General features: G+C 43.9%; 5 protein-coding genes and 1 non-coding gene across 13 annotated transcripts, besides 1 other annotated feature; 5 read left to right on the plus strand and 1 right to left on the minus strand.

The window, feature by feature from the left end:
- Positions 1 to 1243: 1243 nt before the first annotated feature.
- asRNA:CR45604 (antisense RNA:CR45604) lies at positions 1244 to 7156 on the minus strand. The gene has a single exon (NR_123867.1).
- Vago lies at positions 1303 to 2232 on the plus strand. Of its 2 annotated transcripts, none has more exons than NM_001298177.1 (3): positions 1303 to 1465; positions 1534 to 1672; positions 1739 to 2232. In NM_001298177.1, the coding sequence occupies exons 1-3, from the start codon at positions 1384 to 1386 to the stop codon at positions 1998 to 2000; spliced, it is 483 nt and encodes a 160-aa protein (NP_001285106.1). In that variant the 5' UTR covers positions 1303 to 1383; the 3' UTR covers positions 2001 to 2232. The 2 variants fall into 2 exon arrangements, with proteins under 2 accessions (NP_001285106.1, NP_572680.1); NM_132452.3 differs by having other exon boundaries at positions 1739 to 2120.
- Positions 2223 to 4111, plus strand: CG2076 (uncharacterized protein). 2 transcript variants are annotated; one of them, NM_001298178.1, is made up of 6 exons: positions 2223 to 2811; positions 2879 to 2990; positions 3064 to 3205; positions 3304 to 3640; positions 3738 to 3870; positions 3934 to 4111. In NM_001298178.1, exons 1-6 carry the CDS (start codon positions 2592 to 2594, stop codon positions 4013 to 4015), a joined length of 1026 nt encoding a protein of 341 aa, NP_001285107.1. In that variant the 5' UTR covers positions 2223 to 2591; the 3' UTR covers positions 4016 to 4111. The 2 variants fall into 2 exon arrangements, with proteins under 2 accessions (NP_001285107.1, NP_572681.1); NM_132453.2 differs by having other exon boundaries at positions 2395 to 2811.
- CG2061 (uncharacterized protein) lies at positions 4505 to 6960 on the plus strand. 3 transcript variants are annotated; one of them, NM_001272508.1, is made up of 3 exons: positions 4505 to 4636; positions 4794 to 4854; positions 4972 to 6960. In NM_001272508.1, the coding sequence occupies exon 3, from the start codon at positions 5058 to 5060 to the stop codon at positions 6315 to 6317; it is 1260 nt and encodes a 419-aa protein (NP_001259437.1). In that variant the 5' UTR covers positions 4505 to 4636; positions 4794 to 4854; positions 4972 to 5057; the 3' UTR covers positions 6318 to 6960. The 3 variants fall into 3 exon arrangements, with proteins under 3 accessions (NP_001259437.1, NP_572682.1, NP_727485.1); NM_132454.5 differs by having other exon boundaries at positions 4505 to 4731; positions 4972 to 6673; NM_167264.2 differs by having other exon boundaries at positions 4505 to 4854; positions 4972 to 6673.
- A 909-nt stretch (positions 7157 to 8065) lies between the features above and the next one.
- Positions 8066 to 15110: a mobile genetic element.
- Positions 8286 to 20161, plus strand: CG42249 (uncharacterized protein). Of its 3 annotated transcripts, none has more exons than NM_132456.3 (9): positions 8286 to 8318; positions 15451 to 15628; positions 15842 to 16067; positions 16126 to 16323; positions 16388 to 16790; positions 19204 to 19361; positions 19420 to 19519; positions 19582 to 19933; positions 19992 to 20161. In NM_132456.3, the coding sequence occupies exons 2-9, from the start codon at positions 15489 to 15491 to the stop codon at positions 20089 to 20091; spliced, it is 1677 nt and encodes a 558-aa protein (NP_572684.2). In that variant the 5' UTR covers positions 8286 to 8318; positions 15451 to 15488; the 3' UTR covers positions 20092 to 20161. The 3 variants fall into 3 exon arrangements, with proteins under 3 accessions (NP_572684.2, NP_572683.1, NP_001259438.1); NM_132455.3 differs by lacking the exons at positions 19204 to 19361; positions 19420 to 19519; positions 19582 to 19933; positions 19992 to 20161 and adding exons at positions 17165 to 17322; positions 17377 to 17473; positions 18508 to 18862; positions 18932 to 19103; NM_001272509.1 differs by lacking the exon at positions 8286 to 8318 and adding an exon at positions 15050 to 15097 and having other exon boundaries at positions 15457 to 15628.
- A 333-nt stretch (positions 20162 to 20494) lies between these two features.
- On the plus strand, positions 20495 to 24321 carry Hsp60A (Heat shock protein 60A). Of its 2 annotated transcripts, none has more exons than NM_078560.3 (3): positions 20495 to 20646; positions 22054 to 23424; positions 23488 to 24321. In NM_078560.3, exons 2-3 carry the CDS (start codon positions 22054 to 22056, stop codon positions 23836 to 23838), a joined length of 1722 nt encoding a protein of 573 aa, NP_511115.2. In that variant the 5' UTR covers positions 20495 to 20646; the 3' UTR covers positions 23839 to 24321. The 2 variants fall into 2 exon arrangements, with proteins under 2 accessions (NP_511115.2, NP_727489.1); NM_167266.1 differs by lacking the exon at positions 20495 to 20646 and adding an exon at positions 21816 to 21938.
- The last annotated feature ends 44 nt before the right edge of the window (positions 24322 to 24365 follow it).

Genomic DNA, 24365 nt, shown 5'->3' on the forward strand with positions numbered 1-24365 from the left:
AAATCAGATTTTCGCATTTTTTTCGAAAAAAAAAGGGACAACCCCGGAAATTCACCTTCTGATTGACGTATTGTGCACATTTTGCATGCAAACTCTTTTCAATCTTGAACTGTAGTGAAATTTGCAATTTTGTAGCACTACAAATTGGTCTTGCATAAAAATATTTATTTCTTTCTCTCAGTTTAGTCATTGATGTTTTAGTCTTTTTCAGTTTATTGAGTAAAAGGTTTTATTTATATCGACAATTGAAGAGAAACTAGAGTTAGTTTATACGTTGTAAAGCAATTCAATTGGTTGCTTAACGTAACATAAAATTATATTATATTAAATGGTGTATTGTGTCGATTTGGGAACTGTTTTTGGATGATTCACCACCAATCGATGCCCCAGTGCCCGACTGTCTGCATAATGGACTTGGTGGCATTGGATGATCATGATCGTCCGGCGCGAACCAAAACATCGAAACGTAAACAATTCTTTGCATCTCAACTCAAATGTTTATACAATTTTATACATCAACGGTCAAGAGAATGGGTACAACCAATTCAAAATCAGAAGCAAACAATTACTGAGACAGTCGACTTAAATACAATTTTTAATAAAATCTGCATTTTCTAGCAGTAAATCGATGTATTCTATTAATTTCTGCATACATTTTGCTCTATTTGTGATATAATTATCATTATTATTAATTGAATTATGCCAATGAAAGTACTTTCTATATTTGTGGATTCAATCATGCGAATATAGGTATATATTATTATGCTGATTAGGCAGGTCAGACGGACTTATATACAATACACAAAATATGGATCGATATTTGTTTCTTTTTGCATATTGCTATTAATCGTTTTCCTTCCATTTTATTTTGTAGCGCGATAAGCAGAGCATCGTAAGTTGCGTTCCGAAACTGTCAATCCAATAATTAACAGAAATTCACTTAGTAATATAAACTGAAAGTTGATGGCTTTATAAGGCGTAAGAGTCTGAAGATGTAAATGATGTTGCTCATCAACTGAAAATATAGCTAAATTTGTATGATTGAATCTATTTTTGGCAAAGCAAGGGAATTTTTCAACGGTATTGAGATCTATTTCAATATCATAAACATTTGTTTTAACACCTATGAAACGCACTGTTCGCAGGCTCGTACGCATAAACATTCAACAGATCCGAGTAAAATTTGTTAAATTTATTGTAGAGAAAGCGCGCAAATGTCGTAAGTGTGTGATTCCATACAAATAAACAATGTACTCTAGGTTTTTTAATATAAAAATGAACGAAGATTAACCGAACGGACTTCAGTTGTGCGCTAAACTTTGCAAACGTCGGGCCAAATTCTGTCCGCCGATCTCAGTTCTTTCGAATAGCAAATTTTCACAAATGGAGTCAATTAGCAGCATGATTTATTTAGTGGCCATGATGTCATTGATCATCGGTGGCAGCCAAGCGATTCCTTATCGACGTACGATTTTTCCAAATAACACATATATTTTCCAGTAATATACGTTGATTTTCCCTTTCACCCTATAGCCTCGGCGTATCTGTACAATCAGCAGTACTGTATGGATACATTGACGGGTCGGCAGCTTTATATCGGTGAAGTCTTCACGCGAGAGGATCAGTGCGTCCGCATCCAATGCCTGGAAACGCTGCAACTCTGGGAGGATAGGTAAGCGTGCCGTACTAGTATGCCATAGCATCGGGTAACAGATCATCGTACTCATCCATGGTCCAGCTGCCAGGTGCCGAAACTGACGCAGGGCAATTGCACGCCAGTTCCATCGACGAACCCGCATGCCGAATATCCCCGATGCTGCCCACTGTATGAGTGCAAGAGCTACGAGTCGAATTCGGGGGGAACTCTGGAGCAGACCAACATATATGACCACTATGGTACTCTGCGATCATCCCATCTCACTGAGATGATAGTGATCGACGGGCGGACACCCCCTCGTGGCGAGATTCACACGGCGTCGGCGAGGAAGTATCAGGTGTGAGAAGTGAACTGGTACTCTGTTCCTAGGACTACTTAGTCTTTAGTGCAGATCTAATGTGTACAAATACAAATGGAGTTTATTGCGGAATACTTGAATATGTTAAATAAATTTAAATTTCACATTTTTTTTGTCTAAAGAAGTGTATTTTTTCCACTGTACTCGCTATTCAAACTTGGCGCCCTATCGATAGCATTGCTTAGCTTATCAAATAAATTATCTCAGACAACGGGCTACGATTTGAATTCCTTACTTCAGGATCGTTGAGTTTATATTTCTATTTATTTTCTCGGGATTTTCAATATTATATTTTAGCATAATATCGATATTAGCGGTATTTGTGGCCGTCTGCGATAGGCATTTAGTTATCACGTAGCCAGACATCGAATAACGATTGCACCACTTATCGATAATAAAGCACAAGAGACAGTAAAATATTTAACAATTTCTACGAATCAACAAATTATAAAGCCGCAGTGAGCAATTAAAATCAGTTGGAAGAAACGCTAGTGCCCCACATAGGAATCCGAATCAAGCAGCACTTACCGAAGGACAACCAATTGCCCTCTAACCGAATTTCACCACAACAACACAATGTTGCTGCGTCTAGCACTTTCCACCGCCCGTCCAGCCGGGGCTATCAAGATCCTGGCCCAGTCTCCGGCCCAGCTGTTCCGGGCCAATGCCAATCCCAATCTGAATCTCTCCACGGTGCGCACCTACGCCCGCAGGGTGGTTCGCACCCGTGAGCCCGTCGAAGAGATGCGTGCTCCCTCGCTGAAGGAGAAACTGATGGGTCCGCCAAGTGCCAATGGTAAGTCTCTTGTGTAATCCCCCATCTATGTATATCGGTCGTCTAATTGTACTCTTCTGGCGTGCAGCATACTCCATGGGCAAGGGCGCTGCCGCCGGAGCAGCCGCCGTGGGATTGGGCGCCCTGTGCTACTACGGCGTGGGATTGGGAAAACAAACCAGCATCGCGGATAATGCCATGTGAGTGATAGCACGAGTCTCTCACTTGCGAAATACAGGGACTTTAATAACTGAGATTATATTTTCCGTTTAGCATGTGGCCCCAGTTTGTGCGCGATCGTATCCAGAGCACCTATGCCTTTTTCGGTGGCTCTTGCGTTCTCACCGCGGCCGCAGCAGCAGCCACCTTCCGTTCGCACCGTCTCCTGGAGCTGGCCTCGCGTGGCGGCATCTTGGTGAGTCCTCTTGCACAATTCGTAGTTCTTGCCGCCTACCTGACCAACAGACACAACAGAACATAACACTTCCTCTTCATTTGCCTTTAATCGCTTAGGCGACCATTGCTTCGCTGGCGCTGGTCATTGGTAGTGGAGCAGTTGCCCGCTCGATTGAGTACCAGCCGGGTCTGGGAGCCAAGCATCTGGCCTGGGCGGTGCACTGCGCCATTCTGGGCGCCGTGATCGCACCCATTTGCTTCATGGGCGGACCGATTTTGACGCGCGCCGCTCTCTACACGGGCGGCATTGTTGGTGGCTTGTCCACGATCGCCGCGTGTGCACCCAGCGATAAGTTCCTCTACATGGGCGGCCCACTGGCCATTGGCTTGGGCGTGGTGTTCGCCTCCTCGCTGGCATCCATGTGGCTGCCGCCCACCACGGCGCTGGGCGCAGGTGAGTTGCCAGAAAGTTCCACTGGGGCTAGCACCACTTCGCATTATATTTTATGAATTGTCAAGCGGAGTTAACCCATTCAACTCTCTTTTCGCAGGTCTGGCCTCCATGTCCCTATATGGCGGCCTCGTCCTCTTCAGTGGCTTCCTGCTCTATGACACTCAGCGCATGGTCCGTCGCGCTGAGGTCTATCCCCAGTACAGCTACACTCCCTACGATCCAATCAACGCGTAAGTTCACTCCTCATCCATACCGTGCTCTGAAACTCTATACTTTTTGGTTCTATCTTTTAGCTCAATGTCGATCTACATGGACGTGCTGAACATATTCATCCGCATCGTTACCATTCTGAGTGGTGGTCAGCGCAGGAAGTGAGCACTGGAGACGAACATGTGATGCGAGGATTATACCCTCTAAAATATACATACATATTTATACTGTTATTAAAATAAACCGATCGAGTTAGGAAGCAAAATGTACGAACTTTGTGTTTCAATTTGGCTAATTTCAATTAGTGTCTTAATACACTCCAGACCTAGAAATTAAATAATATATTGTCCATATATTATATACAATCTCTAAAAAGAAAGCATTTTTTAAGATCAATTTAAAATGTTAGTCAATTTTAAGCTTGATAGCGATAAATGTAGCTAGCTTTTAACCGATATTTATAGCAGTTGGGTTCGTTGTTATCGATAGCTTAATTACTTTTATTACGGATCGTTTGCCGTATTACCTAATTAGTTAGAAATTTACCTCGTGCAATATTTGTTATTGGTCGTACAGAAGCTCTGTTTTTTTTTTTTTAATTCAAAAACCGATGGCAAAGTGAAATTGGGCTCTAGGGATGTATCGATATGCAATCGATGTTTCATTCAGCTTTTTTCGACAGGACCTAAGCATTCCTGTCAAGAATTGTTTAAATATTTCGAGTCGAGCCGGTCGACAGTTCGAAAATAAGTTCTCCCGCAGAAGCGCCAAGATTCCGGATTTTAGGTGGCTGTGAGAAAAACACCCACGCCGACTTTCCACTTCATAGACACACTTGACAAACATTCTCGTCCCTGCAAACACACACAACTCGTATTTCGGTGATAATACAACAAAAGTTAGCCAAATACTGCATATATTTAATTTTCTGGTCAATCCGCAGCTTCGTCCCATTGCCAGAAGGTGCTCGACGAAGTCACGACTGCCATTTCCACCTGAGACAGGTGAGTGTTTGAGGAGGAGGAGGTGGTGGCTGCCAGACGCCCGACCGCGCCCTTAAAGCCGGCAAATCGATTTCCTAACTTGCACTCACCACATACCGCATGTTTGCACGATTTCAGCTGGTGCCATTGCAAGTCGTCCAGTGGAAGAGGCAGACGTCAAGCAGACCGGCCAACTGACCATCGATCCTGGCCAGGAGTTTGCCATGGAACGCCGCTACCTGAAGAATCCCTTTCCCGATTTCGCCGGCGGGGAGAATACACCTTTCGCCAGCGACGAGGAGCACATCAAAAATCTGATTTGCACCTATGTGGACGCCATACTGGAGCACTGTCATCCGAACAGCGATGATGAGGACAATCGCGGTGATCTGTATGTGGGCAATGCCGGCATAGCCTTCATGTTCTGGAAGCTCAACAGCTGCGAGCAGACACGCGATCTCTATCCGGCACTGGATCACGCGGCCTCCTTCATCCGCAATGCCAAGGTGAATGCCAATCGGTACAAGAAGCGCTCCGCCGAGCGCTACTCCTTTCTGTGCGGCAATGCTGGTATCTATGCCGTCTCGGCAGCCATATCGCAGGCGCTCAAGGAGACCGAGGAGCTTTCCGACGACTTGGCCAACTTCAAGTCGGGCATCCCGTGCAGCAAGGAGTTCATGCACACCAAATACGGCTGCGATGAGGTGCTGGTTGGACGTGCCGGCTATCTATCCGGTTGCTATTGGCTAAACGATGTACTGCCGGAGAAGAAGATCACCGACGATGACCTGGTATCCATATGCCAGCTAATCGTGACCAGCGGCCGCGAGTACAGCAAGCAGAACAACTCGCCGTGTCCGCTAATGTACCAATACCATGGCACGGAGTACCTGGGTGCGGCCCATGGCCTGTGCGCCATTCTGCACATGCTGTTGGACAGCCCGTGGTTCCGCACGCTTCCCATTTCGGCGCCGGCCGCCGAGTTGCGCGACATCAAGCGCTCGATTGACTTCTTTCTGGAGCTGCAGGACAGCGATGGCAACTTTCCGGTGGCCCTGGAGGATCTGCGCTCCGGCAGGGATAAGCGTCTGGTGCACTGGTGCCATGGGGCACCCGGCGCCGTTTATGTGCTGGCCAAGGCCTATCTGATCTTCAAGGAGGAGAAGTACTTGGCCTCGCTGCGTCGCTGTGCGGATATGGTGTGGAAGAAGGGCTTCCTGCGCAAGGGACCGGGCATCTGCCATGGCGTCGCCGGCAATGGCTATGTCTTCCTGCTCCTGTTCCGCCTGACCAACGAGATGAGGTACCTGTACAGGGCGCACAAGTTTATGGAGCTGCTAACCAATGCCGAGTTCAAGCTGCGCGCCCGCACACCGGATCGTCCGCATAGCTTGTACGAGGGTGTGGCCGGCACCGTTTGCTACCTCGTGGATCTGCTCGAGCCGGAGCAGGCCTACTTTCCGTTCATGGATGTCTTTCACTAAACCCGTAGGCGGCGACCCACTCCACCTATTCAGCCCGACCAATGCTCAACACAACATACTTTCGAATCAGGGAGAGTTATCATCATTTCTAGTCACTTGTTTGCCGATTTTTCTCTCATTGTTGCCTTTGCGTTCACCCAGCGAACTGGGACGTTGGAGTGAAAGATGGAGAAGGATGCTAGGTGCTGCATAGATCCCAGGTCCCGATGGAGCCCGTATCCGATCTCTGAGCGCACCGCTTGCTGGAATGTTCTCAGTCATTCTCATATCAAAATTCTCTGTGCTTTACGCTAAGCAATTAACTTAATACATTGATACTTATACACAGACATATTACATATACATTATATTTATATACAATTTATAGTATATGTGTATATATATATATATACACTTCATATAATACATATATATATATACATATACATACTTGCGCTGACATCTTATATACAGACAAACATAATACTTACATGCATAGTGTGCTTTATACCTACGAGTAATCCACGACGAGCTCTCAATCTATTTGTCAATGAGAATGAAATAAATTATTGTACTATTTTATACGGATATGTACAATCCCGTGACCAGTTTCGATCCATCCCACCACGGCAATCGAATCCATGGTCATACGGGTAAATACCCCAAAAAAAATGACTCTTATTCAGATCCTTTGGCATGGTTAAGGTAAAGGAGGGAATCTATATATTATATATTTACTTTCAGGAACCTATAGCTTACCGATTCCTTGTACGGATTATTGCCAAGTTGCGGTTTTATTTATATTTGATTCACTATCTGCATTATCTTAAGTACTTTGGCTGATGTAAAAGCACGCTTATCGGATAGAAATTGATTGAAATCTGGTTTATTAGCGTCTTATAAACCTGATACGAATGAATATACATCTAATGGATTGCCTTGTGGCATTAAAGTAAGTTCCAATAATATGCGAATATTTCTAGGATAACGTATGTTAAGGGTCCGTATCGAGTGTAATCTAAACTAAACCTTGTAGTTCGCTAAAAAGGGAGGTTCCATCTACTTGTAATTTAACTAATTCGCTTTTGGCGCTATAAACCAAATTGATTGCCTGTTTATTACATGGCTGTGCGATGGCTGTCCAGATCCCACGCCCATATATATATTTTATTTTGGCCCAGAACGTAATAAACGATCGCTTGTAGGAGGAGGGTCACTCCACTCCACTTCATACCATACATCAAGTGCCGTGCATGTGTAACATGTGTCAGCAGTTGAGTATCACCGGAATAGCGACCGTCGTATCCGTTTGGCCATATCTCAGCCATACTGGCTTATCGGCGATCTATAGGTGCATATCATTAAGTGTGTTTTGATACCCAAGCAAGTGCCAGCAGTAAGGGGATATTTGTAGTCTATCCAGTTTGCTGGCCACTTGACAAAGAAAACGGGCAACGAGGCGTATGAGTAATGTGCACAAAACTCACATTGCAAACAAATTCCTCATTGTTTTGATTTGCTTAAAACAAAATCTTTTCAACTTGAAATTGCGGCTATCTTTCTTTATTACCATACCAAATGTTTTATCTAAACCGACTAAACCTGATTTGGTACACTGTAGTCAGGATACTAAAGTGTGCTACAGTGCAAAAAAACTTTGTAATTTAAAGAGGAAATTGTAAATAAAATCAATTCAAAGCTTATATTGTAAATTAGAAATAAAATTTTTGGTTTACCAGGAAAATCGAATTTTCAAGCATTAAAATATAAGTTATTGCCCTGCAATTGATTCTCTAACATCTTGTGGTTCCACATAGTCTCCGCTGCCATCAACGCCAACGAACGGTTAAGCGCGACATCGACACTTCTGCGCTGCGCCGCGGCCGACGCCTGCTGCGCCGCTGCCGACGACTTCACTTGATTGCTAGGGACTTAGGGAAACATTTTGTACGCTAGATTTAGTTTCAAATGATAAATTGCAATAAACGGTCGCTTGCGATCTTCAAAATCAAATCGATAACTGTAATTATTAACTGGCGCCCGAACAGGGACCAGCGAATAAACGCGAACGAAAGACAAAATTCTAAGTCGCGGAGCAAAATCAAAATTTTGCTAAAAAATATTCGTTGGTTAAATTGTGCCGAAGAAACTCCCGCGAGTTATTAACAAACAAAATTCACGGTCGGCTATAAAATAAAATTGTTTGAGAAAAAAACAGATTTTCCGGAAGAGGAAAATACTTATCGGCATAGCATTGCCCATTGGTGGATCACAGTTTCTGTCAGGCCAGCCCGCAGAAAACCTTCTTTGGAGTGCTGACGTGGATTCCCCAGTAGCCCAGGCAAAAAGGACAACATTCACCCAGCCAGGAGGAGTGACCGCAACAATTCTATGTTAAATAAATGCAAAACGAAGAACAGCAATTTCATCGAAAAGGAGAAGGAAAAGTAGAAGTAGAACGCCGAGAATAACGGAACTACAGAAGAGCAACACGGATAACAGTTAACAGTGCAACCCAAAACGTAACGGCAGAGGTAAAGACGACGAACGGCAGAGAACGGCTGCGTGAACCAAAGTGCAGACAAGAAGGAAAAAAAAAGAACAACAACAGCACAGCCGTAGCAGCAGCAGCAGCCCGCCAAAAAGAACAGGAATAAGAACACGTTGACGACGAAGAAGCTGAAGCTGAAACAACCGAAGAGGAGGCAGAGAGACTACAAGAACCTGGAAAGTACACTGGAAAAAACATCAGCAATTTGAAATTCAGGCATCCACCCATAATAAAACATAAGTATACCAAAAAAAAAAAAAAAAAAAAAAATTTTAAGTATATTATTATTATTATATTATTATTATAATATTATTATTATTATTATATTTTTATTATTATATTATTAGTATTATATTATTATTATTATATTATTATTATTATATTATTATTATTACATTATTATTATTATATTACTATTATTATTTTATTATTATTATTGATATTATTATTAATACTATATTTTCAACCCAGTTCCTAGAGATCTTCTGAAAGGAAAATTTTCCTATTTACTGTTCCTTTCTGGTACACTGTTCTCAAAGCAAAATAACCGCGGTGAGCTAAAATTTATTGCATGCAAAAATAAAAAAAAAAAAATATAAAAATAAAAAATAAAAAAACAAAAACAAAAGATAAATAAGCAAACACATACACACGCATTCCATATTTTCTGCCCACAACTTTTGTTAAGTTCAAATTGGTTTAGGCTTGTTTTGTGCAGGTGTTGTCCGAATTAAAAATCAGTATGGCAAATCCTAATAATATAATAAGACCATCAGCTTTTAGTTCAAACGAAAGACCGGTGCCCTCAGAAAGACACGACCTGCCTGAACAGCATCGCGTAGACATGAGTGTCGAACAGTTGACAGCATTAATTGGCCAAACGGTGGCCCAAGTTTTACCTGGATTGATAAAACAAATGAACAACAATACTCTTGACTTTACTGACGTGAGCGACCAGGTCGTCGAGCCCGAATACAGAAATAATTTAGCGGACTTTGACAGGGTGCCTGATATCGTAAAATCGATCAGGGAATTCTCTGGAAATCCAGCAGAATTCGGGTCTTGGAAAAAGAGCGTTGATAGAATCATGGAGACTTATACCCCATTTGTGGGTACTCCAAAATATTATGGTATACTTCATACCATAAGAAATAAAATTGTTGGAAGTGCTGATGTGGCACTCGAGTCCTACAGCATTCCGCTGGACTGGAAGGCCATGTCGAGATGTCTCACTCTGCATTACGCAGATAAACGGGACATAACTACCTTGGAATACCAAATGTCAACTTTGGTTCAAGGCCACCAGCAGTCGGTGGAAGACTTCCACCAAGACGTCTACAAAAATCTGTCGCTTATTCTAAATAAAGTCGGCTGCATGCAAATGAGCCGAGAATCCGAGCACTTTGTTACAAAAATGTACAGAGAAAAAGCTCTGGATACTTTTATCAGAGGCCTTCGAGGAGATTTACCTCGCCTTTTGGCAATAAAAGAGCCAGCTGATCTCCCCTCAGCTTTACATTATTGCCTTAAACTTGAAAATCAAACTTTCAGGTCAAACCATGCGGCGAATAAGGGTCAACAGTCGAGTTTCAGAGGAAACGAAAAACCCATTCCGGCACCCCGCAATTTTCAGCCGTCGAATGCCTTTGGCCATCGACAGCCTCCACCGGTCCCTCCACGACATCCCATGAGGAGACCTCCACAATATTTAGGCCAGCCATTCCCGGCGCCAAGGCAACACGTGTCTAACTTCGGTAATGCACCGTTCATTCCACCCCGACAAAACTATCAACAGCAATGGCAACAATACAATGCCCCACCCCGTCCCTTTGCGACCAAACCACAACCAAGACCAGAACCAATGGACGTGGACGGCAGTGTACAGACGCGAAACATTAATTATATGAATAGACCACACTCGGACATAAACAAACGACAAAAGAACTACAACATCCAAACAGTGAACATGAGACAGCCAAGTATTGAAGTAACTGGGTCCAGTTCAAGCATGACAGGCTATCAACGGTCGATGCAAGATTATGAAACCCAGAACAATATAAACGGCACACTAAATGAATACTGTGATGGACAAATAGACAATTTGGACAGCGAACAACGAGACCACGTGTTGCATTTTTTAGAGTAGAAGACTCCTCACTACCATACTTCGAATGTAGAGTGGGGAGTGGAAAGGTTTTAAGGGTGTTGATTGACACAGGCTCTAATAAAAATTACATCCGGCCCAATTTGGTGACGAACGCGATACCAAATAACAAGCCTTACATAGCTGATACTCCAGGCGGTGATGTAAAAATATCGCATTACAAAAGAGCAAGCCTTTTCGATTTCGAAATAAAATTTTTTTTGTTACCAACGCTGAAGACTTTTGACGCCATACTTGGCAAAGACACAATGAAGGGAATGGGAGCGCAAATTGATTTGAAGAACCTAACCATGACACTGGAAAACGGGAAAAGAGTTGTTCTCAAAGAAAAACAGTTCGAGGCTGTTAGCACAATTAGTCCGAGAATAAAACAGAGAATGATATTGAATAAAATAATTGATTCGTATCCAGGTCTCTTCGCAGACCCGAATCAAAAACTAACCTACACAACAAGTGTAAGGGCAGCAATCCGAACTATATCGGATACGCCAATATACTCAAAATTCTATCAGTACCCAATGTCTCTTAAAGACGAGGTACACAAACAAATTTCCGAACTTTTACACGATGGAATCATTCGACCCTCAAGGTCACCTTACAATTCACCAGTGTGGATTGTACCAAAAAAACTCGACTCCTCTGGCAAGAAAAAATACAGGGTGGTAATTGACTATCGAAAACTTAACATGGTAACGGTAGCGGACAGATACCCTATCCCTGACATTAATGAAGTGTTGGCCCAATTGGGAGACAACAAGATTTTCTCAGTGCTCGATCTGAAAAGTGGGTTTCATCAGATTCTTTTAAAGGAATCTGATATCGAAAAGACCGCCTTCTCCATCAATAATGGAAAATATGAGTTTACACGACTCCCATTCGGTCTGAAAAATGCACCGTCAATTTTCCAGCGCGCACTGGACGATATTCTTCACGAACATATCGGTAAGATATGTTTCATTTATATTGACGACATCATCATCTTTAGTAAAGATGATGAAACACATTACCAGAACCTTGACACTATTTTCAGAACTCTTCAGCAAGCCAACATGAAATGTCAGTTGGATAAATGCGAGTTCATGAAGAGAAAAGTGGAGTTCCTAGGCTTCGTCGTGTCCGACAAGGGCATTGAAACCAGCCCAACCAAGGTACAGGCAATCTCAGACTTTCCAATTCCAAGGACACTCAAAGAACTGAGATCATTCTTGGGATTATCCGGATATTACAGGCGATTTATTCCTAACTACGCTAAGTTAGCAAAACCACTTAGCTCGCTTTTGAGAGGGGAGGATGGTCGAATTTCCAGGACATTATCGTCAAAAAAATCCGTCTCCCTTAATCGCGAAGCAATAGAAGCCTTCAAGAAATTGAAGAGCAGCTTGGTTTCTCCAGACGTAATACTCCACTACCCGGACTTTAAGAAAGAATTTCACCTAACAACGGATGCTTCCAATTTCGCAGTAGGTGCTGTTCTTTCACAAGAGAACAGACCCATCTCATTTTTATCGAGAACACTCTCGAAGGCGGAAGAAAATTATGCCACGAATGAGAAGGAAATGTTAGCCATTATCTGGGCTCTAAAAAAGCTAAAAATTTACCTTTACGGTAAAGCAAAGGTGAAAATCTTTACTGACCATCAGCCTTTGACCCATTCTCTCAGTAGTTGGAATGGAAATGCGAGGATTAAGAGATGGAAAGCATACCTTGAGGAATATGACTACGAAATTTTCTACAAGCCAGGCAGAGAAAATACTGTAGCCGACGCTCTGTCCAGAGGACCGACAGTCGAACAAATTAACACAGTAGCCTCAACAATGCACAGCTCTGACAGTTCGAGCCATGGGCTGATACCTAGCGTTGAAGCCCCGATAAACGCATTCAAGAATCAAATTTTCTTCAGGGAGTCCGAGTCAGAGAACTACTCATTTAGCATTCCATTCCCGACATTTCAAAGGCATTTAGTAGATCGCAACTTGTTCACACCCGATAGTCTCTTGTCAGATTTGAAAGAATATCTTAACCCATCCGTGATTAATGGAATTTTCACATCCGAGGATGTAATGGGGAAAATTCAAATTCTCTACCCCATCCATTTTCAGGGTTTCAAGATTAGATTCTGCCAAAGCAAAGTCAAAGACCTTGTTAACGAAGCCGAACAAGAGGAAGAAATACTTAGGACACATAACAGAGCACACAGAAATGCTGTGGAAAATAAAGCTCAGTTGTCCGAAAGAGTATACTTTCCTAAAATGAGGAAAAAAGTTTCGGCTATCGTGAATCAGTGTTTGGTGTGTAAGACTGCTAAATATGACAGACATCCCACGCATCCAGAAATAAGACAAACTCCCTTGCCAGAATACCCCGGACAAATTATTCATATTGACATCTACTCGACAGAACGACATCTGGTGCTCACGGCGATTGATAAATTTTCCAAACTGGCCATGGGAAGAGTTATCAAATCCAAAGCTGTAGAAGACATTAGGAAAGCCCTAAGAGATATCGTGTTTTATTATGGAGTGCCTAAATTAATAGTAATGGACAATGAAAAGTCCCTCAACTCAGCCTCTATCAAATTCATGTTGACAGACCAGCTGGGTATTGAGCTCTACAAAGCACCTCCGTATAAGAGTACAGTAAATGGACAGATAGAAAGATTTCACTCCACACTCTCTGAAATAATGAGATGTTTGAAAGGAGATGGAACACATAGGGGCTTCGAGGAACTTCTCGATAGGGCCATCTATGAATATAACTACACTGTCCATTCTGTCACAAAAAAACGACCTCTAGAGGTGTTCTTCGGCAGGATAGCTACCGTAGCTCCAGAAAAATATGAACAAGCTAGACTGGACAATATAGACCGACTTAGGCAAAAACAGGAAACCGACATAGAATACCACAACCGGACAAGAAAGCCCATAAAAACCTATATCAAAGGGCAAGAAATTTTCGTTAGGGTTAATACAAGATTAGGTTCTAAGTTATCAAGTAGATTTAGGAAGGAACTAGTTAAGGAAGACCGAAGTACCACAATATTAACAGAATCAGGGAAATTAGTACATAAAAGTAACATAAGATCATGATTGCTTCAGAATAATTACTGTGGCCACATCGATAGACAAGTAGAACATAGAAACATTAAACATACTGATTAACGTAACCACGAGAATTAAATTTGAAACGATTCGACTTTGACAGACGAGTTGGCCATAGGTTTGCAGAATTAGATTGGGCTCGTGAAAGAAGAGATTGCGTTGTGAATGCGTTTCTGCGGAGCGAGTTTAAATTGAATGAGACCAGTAGCCTACTTGAAAACAATATACCGATTTCTGCCTTGACGGTCAAATAAATGTTAAAACTTTCACACGTTCTCGCTTTACACAACGGAACTACAATTTGAATGCCATTGAAATCTCCATATTGAATCAGTTAATTCCTTATTTCTTATATTTTAAAACATGATCAGTAAAGGAAACTAATAATAATAAATAAATAATAATTTAATTTGAATAATAATAAAATTTACCAATTAAAGACGAAATGTACGGAATCAATGCCTTCTGCAAAGGTTCCAATGGTCTAAAAATATGTAGATATAAATTCATTAGTAATTTAGTAAAAACCAGAATTTTAATAGAAGCAATCAAGTTGTCAATGCAGAACACATCCGAGTTGCACAAACCTCGAACGCACGCAACAATAAACACCTGGCATTCAAACCATTAATGCTGTGCCCAAACTACCACGAATCACCCCACCAACGATGCGACTCAAAAACATCCCATCCTTATGATGACCGCTCGAGGACAAGCGTCAATTAAGAGGGGAGGAGTTATTGCCCTGCAATTGATTCTCTAACATCTTGTGGTTCCACATAGTCTCCGCTGCCATCAACGCCAACGAACGGTTAAGCGCGACATCGACACTTCTGCGCTGCGCCGCGGCCGACGCCTGCTGCGCCGCTGCCGACGACTTCACTTGATTGCTAGGGACTTAGGGAAACATTTTGTACGCTAGATTTAGTTTCAAATGATAAATTGCAATAAACGGTCGCTTGCGATCTTCAAAATCAAATCGATAACTGTAATTATTAACTTATATAAATAAATGTTTAAAATTCCATATTTGTTGTATGGTAACATAAGAACATTTCGAATAAGTAGTTTATTTGTGTTAAATATGGCTAAATATCCGTTTTTGCACTGTTTACGGTACGGAGCAATATGACCCAGTTTTTCGCCATGTACAGGTTATGCATAACGCAAATACTTGGCTTATCAGCGGAGGAAGGGTACCCACAATCCAGTCCAGATCGGATCGGGTGCGCGAGGCCCATTCAGATTTCGCTATTTTGGCCATTCAGTTGCCTTATCGACAGCCATCGCGCTGGATGTGTTTACACTTGAATTTAATTGTTTTTTTTTTTTTCTGGTGAGGTGAAGTGCAGGTGCAGATTCTGGTGCGTTGGAGTAAAATGGCAACCGCTTGCAATCGACTGACATGGTCGCTGGTAGTGGTGGTGGCGGTGATGGCGGTCATGTGCTCATCCGCGGAGGCTGCCGACAAGGAGGGCTTTCCCGTGGCCATAATCCACATAAATGATTTGCACGCCAGGTGAGGCACGATCGGATTGGATCGTTTTATGGCCATCACATGGCCGTAAACCATGGCCCACTATCAGGTCCACGTACTGATTTCGTTTCGTGTGCCGATTTGACGATTTCCCGATCCCGATAACGATACGGACGATGGGCCATGGCAATTCGACGAGCACTAGCCATCTCGAGAGCTAATCCCCGCTTCGATTGCGATCCGTTCCATTTGCAGGTTCGAGGCCACGGACACCTCCGGTGGCACCTGCGACGAGGGCGAGGAGTGCATCGGTGGCTATCCGCGCACCGTTTACACCGTGAAGCGTCTGCTTCAGGAGCAAGCGGAGCTCAATCCCATCTACATCAATGCCGGCGACAGTTTTCAGGGCACGTTGTGGTACAACATCGGTCGATGGAACGTTACGCAGCAGCTGCTGAACCTTCTGCCCGCCGATGTGATGGTAAGTGATGGTATCCATATGCGTTGCTTGATATCCACAATTGACCAACCCTTTTTAGACCCTCGGCAATCACGAGTTCGATCACGGTGTGGAGGGCGTGGTGCCATTCCTAGAGACGGTGGACACCAATATGCTGGTGGCCAACATGGACTGCGCCCACGAGCCCACCATGGAGGGCAAGTACAACAAGTCGATGATAATCGAGCGATCGGGCCGCAAGATTGGTGTGATTGGTGTTATCCTGGAGACAACCTACGTGAGTTTGGGTGATTCCACCATCCAGATGCCATATGAATTGAATGGATATTATTGTGCTGCAGGATCTGGCCAATACCGGTAAGGTGATCTTTCGCAACGAGAGCGACACCATTCGCGAGGAGGCGCAGCTGCTGAAGGCCCAGGGTGCCAACATCATCATTGTCGTCTCCCACTGCGGCTACGATGTGGATCAGCAGATCGCTGCGAATGCCGGCGATTGGATCGACGTCATCGTTGGCTCCCATTCGCACACCTTCCTCTACACGGGTGATCCGCCTGGGCCACACACGCCATCCGGTGATTATCCCACCGAGGTTATCCACAGCTCTGGCCACCGCGTGCTCATTGTCCAGGCATCGGCCTATGCCCGCTACGTGGGCAACCTGATCGTCTATTTCGATGACAACGGCGATGTGCTGGACTACGAGGGTGATCCGCTCTACATGGACCAATCCGTGCCAGAAGGTCAGTACGATTGAGTCAGTAGGGTATCTTAGCTTCTTAAGATCAATTCGTAACTGTACCTCTACTGCTCGAACGGCCTTATAATTCCCAAGTTGTTTATCTATAAGAACTAATCCCTCGATTATTTCCTTATTTGCTTGTTTTTATGTTATTATTTCAGTGCTTGATTTTTACTAGTGCTTAATTTTGTTATTTTGTGTGAACTACAAGTGATTTGTTTTCTGTGTAACTATAAGTTATAAGTTCCTCGTGCAACTAGTTAATTTTACACTCTGAAAAATCAGTTGCTCTTGCTTGCCGTGTGCCATGTGAAAGTCCTCGATTGCAGAAGGATTGTATATCTGATGTGTTTTTGTGCATTGTGCTCCCCGTAGATGAGGAAGTGCTGGTGGCCATGCAGCCGTGGAAGGAGGTGATCGACGAGACGGGCAAGGTGGTGGTCGGCAACACCAAGGTGGATCTCACCAAGGACGATTGTGCCGCCGGAGAGTGCAACTTGGGCAACTTCTTTTGCGACGCCATGGTTCATTCTGTAAGTTGGGGAAACCTTCTATGGATCAAGTATATGCAATCTTTTCGCTTGCAGTTCGTCGGAATGGCTTCATATGAAGAGAAGGTTTGGACGAATGTATCCGCCGGACTCATGAACATCGGAGGACTCCGTGTGCCGCTCAACAGAGGCAGTAAGTATTGGAATTTAATAGAAAATTCGACTTGCAGATTTGGTATTAAGTATAATTTGGATCAAAATGATGCAAATATGAGTGGAACATCTCGTTGAGCTCGTTATTAAATTCCCAATCAAGTAGCATTCAAATTTGAAGTTTTCTCTTGCTTTTTTCGAAAAAACGTTAACAGAAAACACAAAACAAAAAAATTGATTATTATAAATAAAAATATAGGTATACCGAAGGGTAATTTAAGACAAAAACTGCACAAAAAATTATATTTGCTATGTTATCATTTTCGGCCAATTTCCAGTAGAAATGCTCTTAAAAAATTTCAAAATTCTTCAAACAATAGAATGCCGATTGTATGCCAAAATTGATTAGTTTTTAACCCATATCAATGGAGTTATTTGTCCAAATATGGAATGTCATACCTCGCTGAATTCGTCACAAAATTCCCTTTCGAATGGCATTCACAGTTTAAAATGTAATTTTTTGTCCATTTTTCGCAAAAAATTATGATTATAAAAAATCAGAAAATTCGAAAAAAAAAAAATTTTTTTTAATTATGAAAACGTTGACAGGAATCGTTTATTTGGATCATAAGTTTTATAAAACAGTAATTTTTTTGAATGTGTGACCATTTTTGGCCAAGTTATAGGATTTTAAATTCTTCGAAAAAATCATAATTTCGGCTAAATGAATCCCCAATTTTGCAACAAAAACTAATCCTTTTTTGTTCATAGCAATGAAGTTATTAATCCAAATACGGAATGTCATACTTCGTTGAACTCGTCACCAAATTCCCTTTCGAATGGCATTCACAGTTTAAAATGTAAATTTTTGTCCATTTTTCGCAAAAAAATTAAGATTATAAAAATCGGAAAATTCGAAAAAAAAAATTTTCCAGAAATAAATATACGAATTTCGGGATCGTTTATGTGGATCATAGGCTGCACAAAAAAGTCATTCTCTTGGTTGTGTGATCGTTTTTGACCGCGTTATAGCAAAAACTCCTCTAAAAATCTTCAATTGAATGTATCCCTCAGATCTTACGTACGCCCATATAGTCAGCATGTCGCCCTTCGAGAACACGCTGGTTTCCTACAATCTGCCGGGCAGCAAGATAGTGGAGGCCATGGAGTGGGCCCTGAGCAAAGTGGACCTCGAGAACGGGGTGACCGGATCGTACATCAATCTGCAGTTCTCGGGCATCCGGGCGAAGTACGACTACACGAAGCCGGTGGGATCGCGTGTCATATCCGTAACGATTCGTTGTGCGGACTGCGAGGTGCCCAAGTACGAGCCTCTGGTATCCGACAAGCTCTATCGCCTCACATCGCCCAACTTCCTGCAGGCTGGTGGCGATGGCTACACCATGCTCGCCGAGGGCACTGACCTCCAGTACGTACATACAGGCAGCTCATCTTGTGTCCCATGTTGTAATACCATTTGATTATTTACTGATTTCAGGTGGGGAGTCACGGACTTGGATGCCCTAATCTCGTACAGCAATCACATCAATCCCATTTACCAGGGCCTCGAGGGACGCATCACAGTGCTCAACTGATTATACATACATATGTATTATATCCATAATGTGCAATAATTGCATTTTCCACAATAAATTTATCAGGGAAAGTACACAAACATATCTTTTCTCTGGAAGATTATTGATGCTGGGGAATATGTTTGGAGGCAATGGTTGCATAATATAATCATATACCATTTAAAATCTCCCAAAGATGATATCGTTCTACAAGCCATGGTGCCTTGGCAACTCGAGATGAAACCCATTGCCGAGCGGACAGTGGGCCAGAGTCGCGTGAATCTCCAGCAGAGTCAGTGCAGCAGTGGGGAATGCAATCTGGGTAACTTCTTCACCGATGCTATGCTTCATGCGGTAAGTAGTGGTGGCTTCAACCCACTTGCAACTGACCTAGTCCAATGAGAATCTTCAGTTTGTCAAGGATGCTTCATCGTCGTCTGAAGAGAGTTGGAGTAACGTGACCATTGCCTTGACATCAACGGGAACTTTTCGAGTGCCTATTCCAGCTGGCAGTGAGTCCTGAAAACAACATGTATACCTTAATCGAACAATAAGACTAAGTATATCACTACAGACATCACCTACAAGCAATTGTTTGCCATGTGCCCATGGCAGAATAGACTGGTGACCCTCAGTCTGCGTGGTAAGCACATTGTGGAGCTGCTGGAGCATGTGGTGGCGCCCATGAATGCCAGTTCGGCCACGCCGCGTTCCTCCCGATTCCTCCAGGTTTCCGGTCTCCGTATCCGTTACGATTTGAACGCCGATCAGCGAGTATTCAGTGTGCGAGTAAGATGCTCCAAGTGCCTGGTGCCCAGGTATATTCCACTCGATTTGGAGCACAAGTACCGCGTGGTCGTCATGGAGTACCTGGCGAATGGGAAGAACGGATTTAGCGTAATCAGCGAAAATGCAGAAGATCCAGAGTAAGCATGTTAAACAATGTTGATTTTGAATAAAGTATTAAAAAGCTTTTTTTGCCAGGTTTGGTCCTTTCGACTTGGACGCCTTAATGGACTACATGAACTCCACCGGGCCAATTACGACTGCAATCGAGCAAAGGATTCAGTTTGTAACTACTTAGACTTTATAGTATGGTCGAAAAATGTAGTAAACCTATATAATAAAATATACATATGTATGGTTTCATTTTGAAAAAAAAAAACTTAGGCGCGAAACTATCGCTTTCCGCATCTAACATCTCTAGCATAACGTATAAAGCTTGCTGCGATAGTTATTCATTATTATATAATTGGATTATTAATAGTTGCGTTGGATTTGCATATTTGCTGTTAATACATTAATATATTAAATTGTTTTCTTTTCTATGGAAACCAGAAAACTTATTTATCGGCGAAAGCTCAATTTATTATAAATATTACTTGAATGCGAGTCCCCCATATGGCTGCCGATAATATTCGATTGCCCGACGCAAGCAATCGATAAGCGCCGGCTATTTTCGATGGCCAACGAATGGTCACACCGATACACATTAAGGTTAGGAAGTTCGGACCGCCTGTGCGCACATTTCGAAGCGAGTAAACTGTGGTGAAGTGGGCTTGTTGTTTCACATCAAATAGAATCGGAAGCGTTCGCTTAACTGTCTTGTCAATAATTCGCAGTACCAGTTTAATTCACAGTAAGTTCTAAACTTTTAAACAATTTCCAGAGCCATTCCCATTTGCCCAATTGCATTTCAAGTTTGTGTGCAAGTGTGTGTGTCCCATTGGCGATTATATAAGAGCGAACAATCTGGCCGATAGCCGGCAAATCGTGTTTCCAGAATGTTCTGTTCATTGATAACTGGAAAAGTAAACGATGTCTGCATTGTGCAGTAAATGATTACATTCCAACAAGAATTTATTAAATCCACCTCAAAACACACAAACACGCATACGGGCGCGCACATTGGAAAGCTGGTGGAAACTCAGTTGCACATGTTTTCCACTGCTTGCCGGCAATTTCACATTTATCAGACGGCATTGCATGTGCTGCTACTGCTTGCCCTGCTTCCTTTCTTTCTTTCCACTCTCGTTTGCGGAAATCTTTGATTCATTGAATAACATTCCCTCCCATTTTGGGAGCTACATATTAGTCTTTTGCCCAAGTGCTGGTTACATAAATCGTTTCTTCTGGAATGCTCGGTGCCAAGATGTTGTTCGTTCCCCGGGGGGTGGGGGTGGGCACTGGAATGAGGGGGCCTGGCCGGTACAGTGGAGCCTCGCTGCTGCAACGAATTAGTTTACATAATACTATCAGTAATACCTAAACTCATTGATTTGGTTTAATTTTTCAATTCAAAATAATGATGTTTATAAGGATGAGCAGAATCCATGTAAATATCTCATGTTGCCTGTGTTTTTAGAACTATTTCATCATTAAATTAGATAGAAACAATAGGTGATTACTGTTTAAATTCGTCTTATATTTTATTTTATTGTATTCACATTAATAACAACCTAAAAAAAAAACATTCTTTCTGCTTATGCAATTCTCACAGAGATATTAATTAGTTTATGTAATTTTCGAAAATTGTAATTTTTATAAACCGAAACTAGATGTATGTACATCTGTATTTATCTAATCCACGTGTTATATGCCATAAATTAGCTCAATGATTATGTTGATAATGAGTTTTTTGCATTGAGCTTTATTAAAAAAATGTATATTATTTTTTTTATAACTCTTTGAAAATTCCCAATTTTTGGAGCATTGTGCGTTTATGTAATTTCCATAAGTATCCGTGTAAATAACATTCCATTGGCTTTTGCTGTCAGTAATCTGAGAAGTTTACAGCTCTGATTATCGGAAAAGTCAAGCGAACTGCGTGTGTTAAACAGTGCTCACGCGTTGTATTCCCAATTTCACATTCAAGAACGAAGATTTTTGACCTTTGACCCGCTGGAAGCTTATCAACTAAGAAACTCCGGGGTAAACAACTCAAAGAAACCGCATCTTAGTTCTGCCCAAGGCGGAACACGTGCTTTGATTCATCTCTTGCTACCAGCCAGTTCTCATCATACCAATCCTCTCTGCTCTTCCACAGATGTTCCGTTTGCCAGTTTCGCTTGCTCGCTCCTCCATTAGCCGCCAGTTGGCCATGCGCGGCTATGCCAAGGATGTGCGTTTCGGACCCGAGGTGCGCGCCATGATGCTCCAGGGCGTCGATGTGCTGGCCGATGCTGTGGCAGTGACCATGGGCCCCAAGGGTCGCAATGTGATCATTGAGCAGTCGTGGGGCTCGCCCAAAATCACCAAGGACGGCGTCACTGTGGCCAAGTCCATTGAGCTGAAGGACAAGTTCCAGAACATCGGTGCCAAGCTGGTCCAGGATGTGGCCAACAATACCAACGAGGAGGCCGGTGATGGCACCACCACGGCCACCGTTCTGGCTCGCGCCATTGCCAAGGAGGGCTTCGAGAAGATCTCCAAGGGCGCCAATCCCGTCGAGATTCGTCGCGGTGTCATGCTGGCCGTTGAGACCGTCAAGGACAACCTTAAGACCATGTCGCGCCCCGTTAGCACGCCCGAGGAGATCGCCCAGGTGGCCACCATCTCGGCCAACGGTGATCAGGCCATCGGCAATCTCATCAGCGAGGCCATGAAGAAGGTGGGACGCGATGGCGTTATCACCGTCAAGGATGGCAAGACCCTCACCGATGAGTTGGAGGTTATCGAGGGCATGAAGTTCGATCGCGGCTACATCTCGCCGTACTTCATCAACTCCTCGAAGGGCGCCAAGGTGGAGTTCCAAGATGCCCTCCTCCTGCTGTCCGAGAAGAAGATCTCATCGGTGCAGAGCATCATTCCCGCTCTGGAGCTGGCCAATGCGCAGCGCAAGCCGCTGGTCATCATTGCCGAGGATATCGATGGTGAGGCCCTGAGCACCCTGGTGGTGAACCGCCTCAAGATCGGCCTTCAGGTGGCTGCCGTCAAGGCACCCGGCTTCGGCGACAACCGCAAGAGCACCCTCACCGATATGGCCATCGCCTCCGGCGGCATTGTCTTCGGCGATGATGCTGATCTCGTCAAGCTGGAGGACGTCAAGGTTAGCGATTTGGGCCAGGTCGGCGAGGTGGTGATCACCAAGGACGACACCCTGCTGCTGAAGGGCAAGGGCAAGAAGGACGATGTGCTCCGTCGCGCCAATCAGATCAAGGACCAGATCGAGGACACCACCTCCGAGTACGAGAAGGAGAAGCTGCAGGAGCGTCTGGCCCGCTTGGCCTCCGGCGTTGCCCTGCTGCGCGTTGGCGGCTCCAGCGAGGTGGAGGTCAACGAGAAGAAGGATCGCGTCCATGATGCCCTGAACGCCACCCGTGCTGCCGTCGAAGAGGGAATCGTTCCCGGAGGCGGCACCGCTCTGCTGCGTTGCATTGAGAAGCTCGAGGGTGTCGAGACCACCAACGAGGATCAGGTACGATTATCTATCTCTCTTTTCTGTTATTCGTGTATTAATGTCTATGAAATCTCATAACAGAAACTCGGCGTGGAGATTGTGCGTCGTGCCCTGCGCATGCCATGCATGACGATTGCCAAGAACGCCGGCGTTGATGGCGCCATGGTGGTGGCCAAGGTGGAGAATCAGGCCGGTGACTACGGCTACGATGCGCTGAAGGGCGAATACGGCAACCTGATCGAGAAGGGCATCATCGATCCCACCAAGGTGGTGCGCACCGCCATCACAGACGCCTCCGGTGTGGCCTCACTGCTGACCACCGCCGAGGCTGTCGTCACCGAGATCCCCAAGGAGGATGGCGCTCCTGCCATGCCCGGCATGGGTGGTATGGGCGGCATGGGAGGCATGGGCGGCATGGGTGGCATGATGTAAGCGACTGCCACTGACTGGTCGACAGCCGGAGAGGGGGAGGGAGATGTGATGAGAACCGAAACCAGCATACTGTTTAAGTCACGATGTGGAACGATGACGTCGCGTGGTCGGCGGCGAAAGCAGCTCATCAGTTATCAGTCATCAGCAGTCGGAGCGAGACCCACCAATATCTCTTACATCGGTGCATCCAGCCGGAGACACATCACCCACCATTTGACACGCATTCTAATCCTTGATGGAACTTTGTTTTGCTTCGCATTTATCCTTTGGCAAGAGCAGCGCAACATCAGCACACAAATCCAACACAACCGGCTGGGTGTGAGCTCGTCGAGACTGCAGCGTTCGCTCCGCCACACGCCGTCGCCTCCATTGTGCTCCACGTTTTTTTAACTATTCCTTAACTCTATTTTTTTTTACATGTTATATATGTAAAGATACCGCTAGTTGTAAAATATATTAAATAAATCCGAAGTTAAATTGAGGAAAAACCTGGACGGCTTGTATCTCTGGCGGTTCGCTACTGGGTT

The sequence above is a fragment of the Drosophila melanogaster genome, chromosome X (assembly GCF_000001215.4).
Source record: "Drosophila melanogaster chromosome X".
In the NCBI taxonomy this organism is placed as follows: Eukaryota; Metazoa; Arthropoda; class Insecta; order Diptera; family Drosophilidae; genus Drosophila; species Drosophila melanogaster.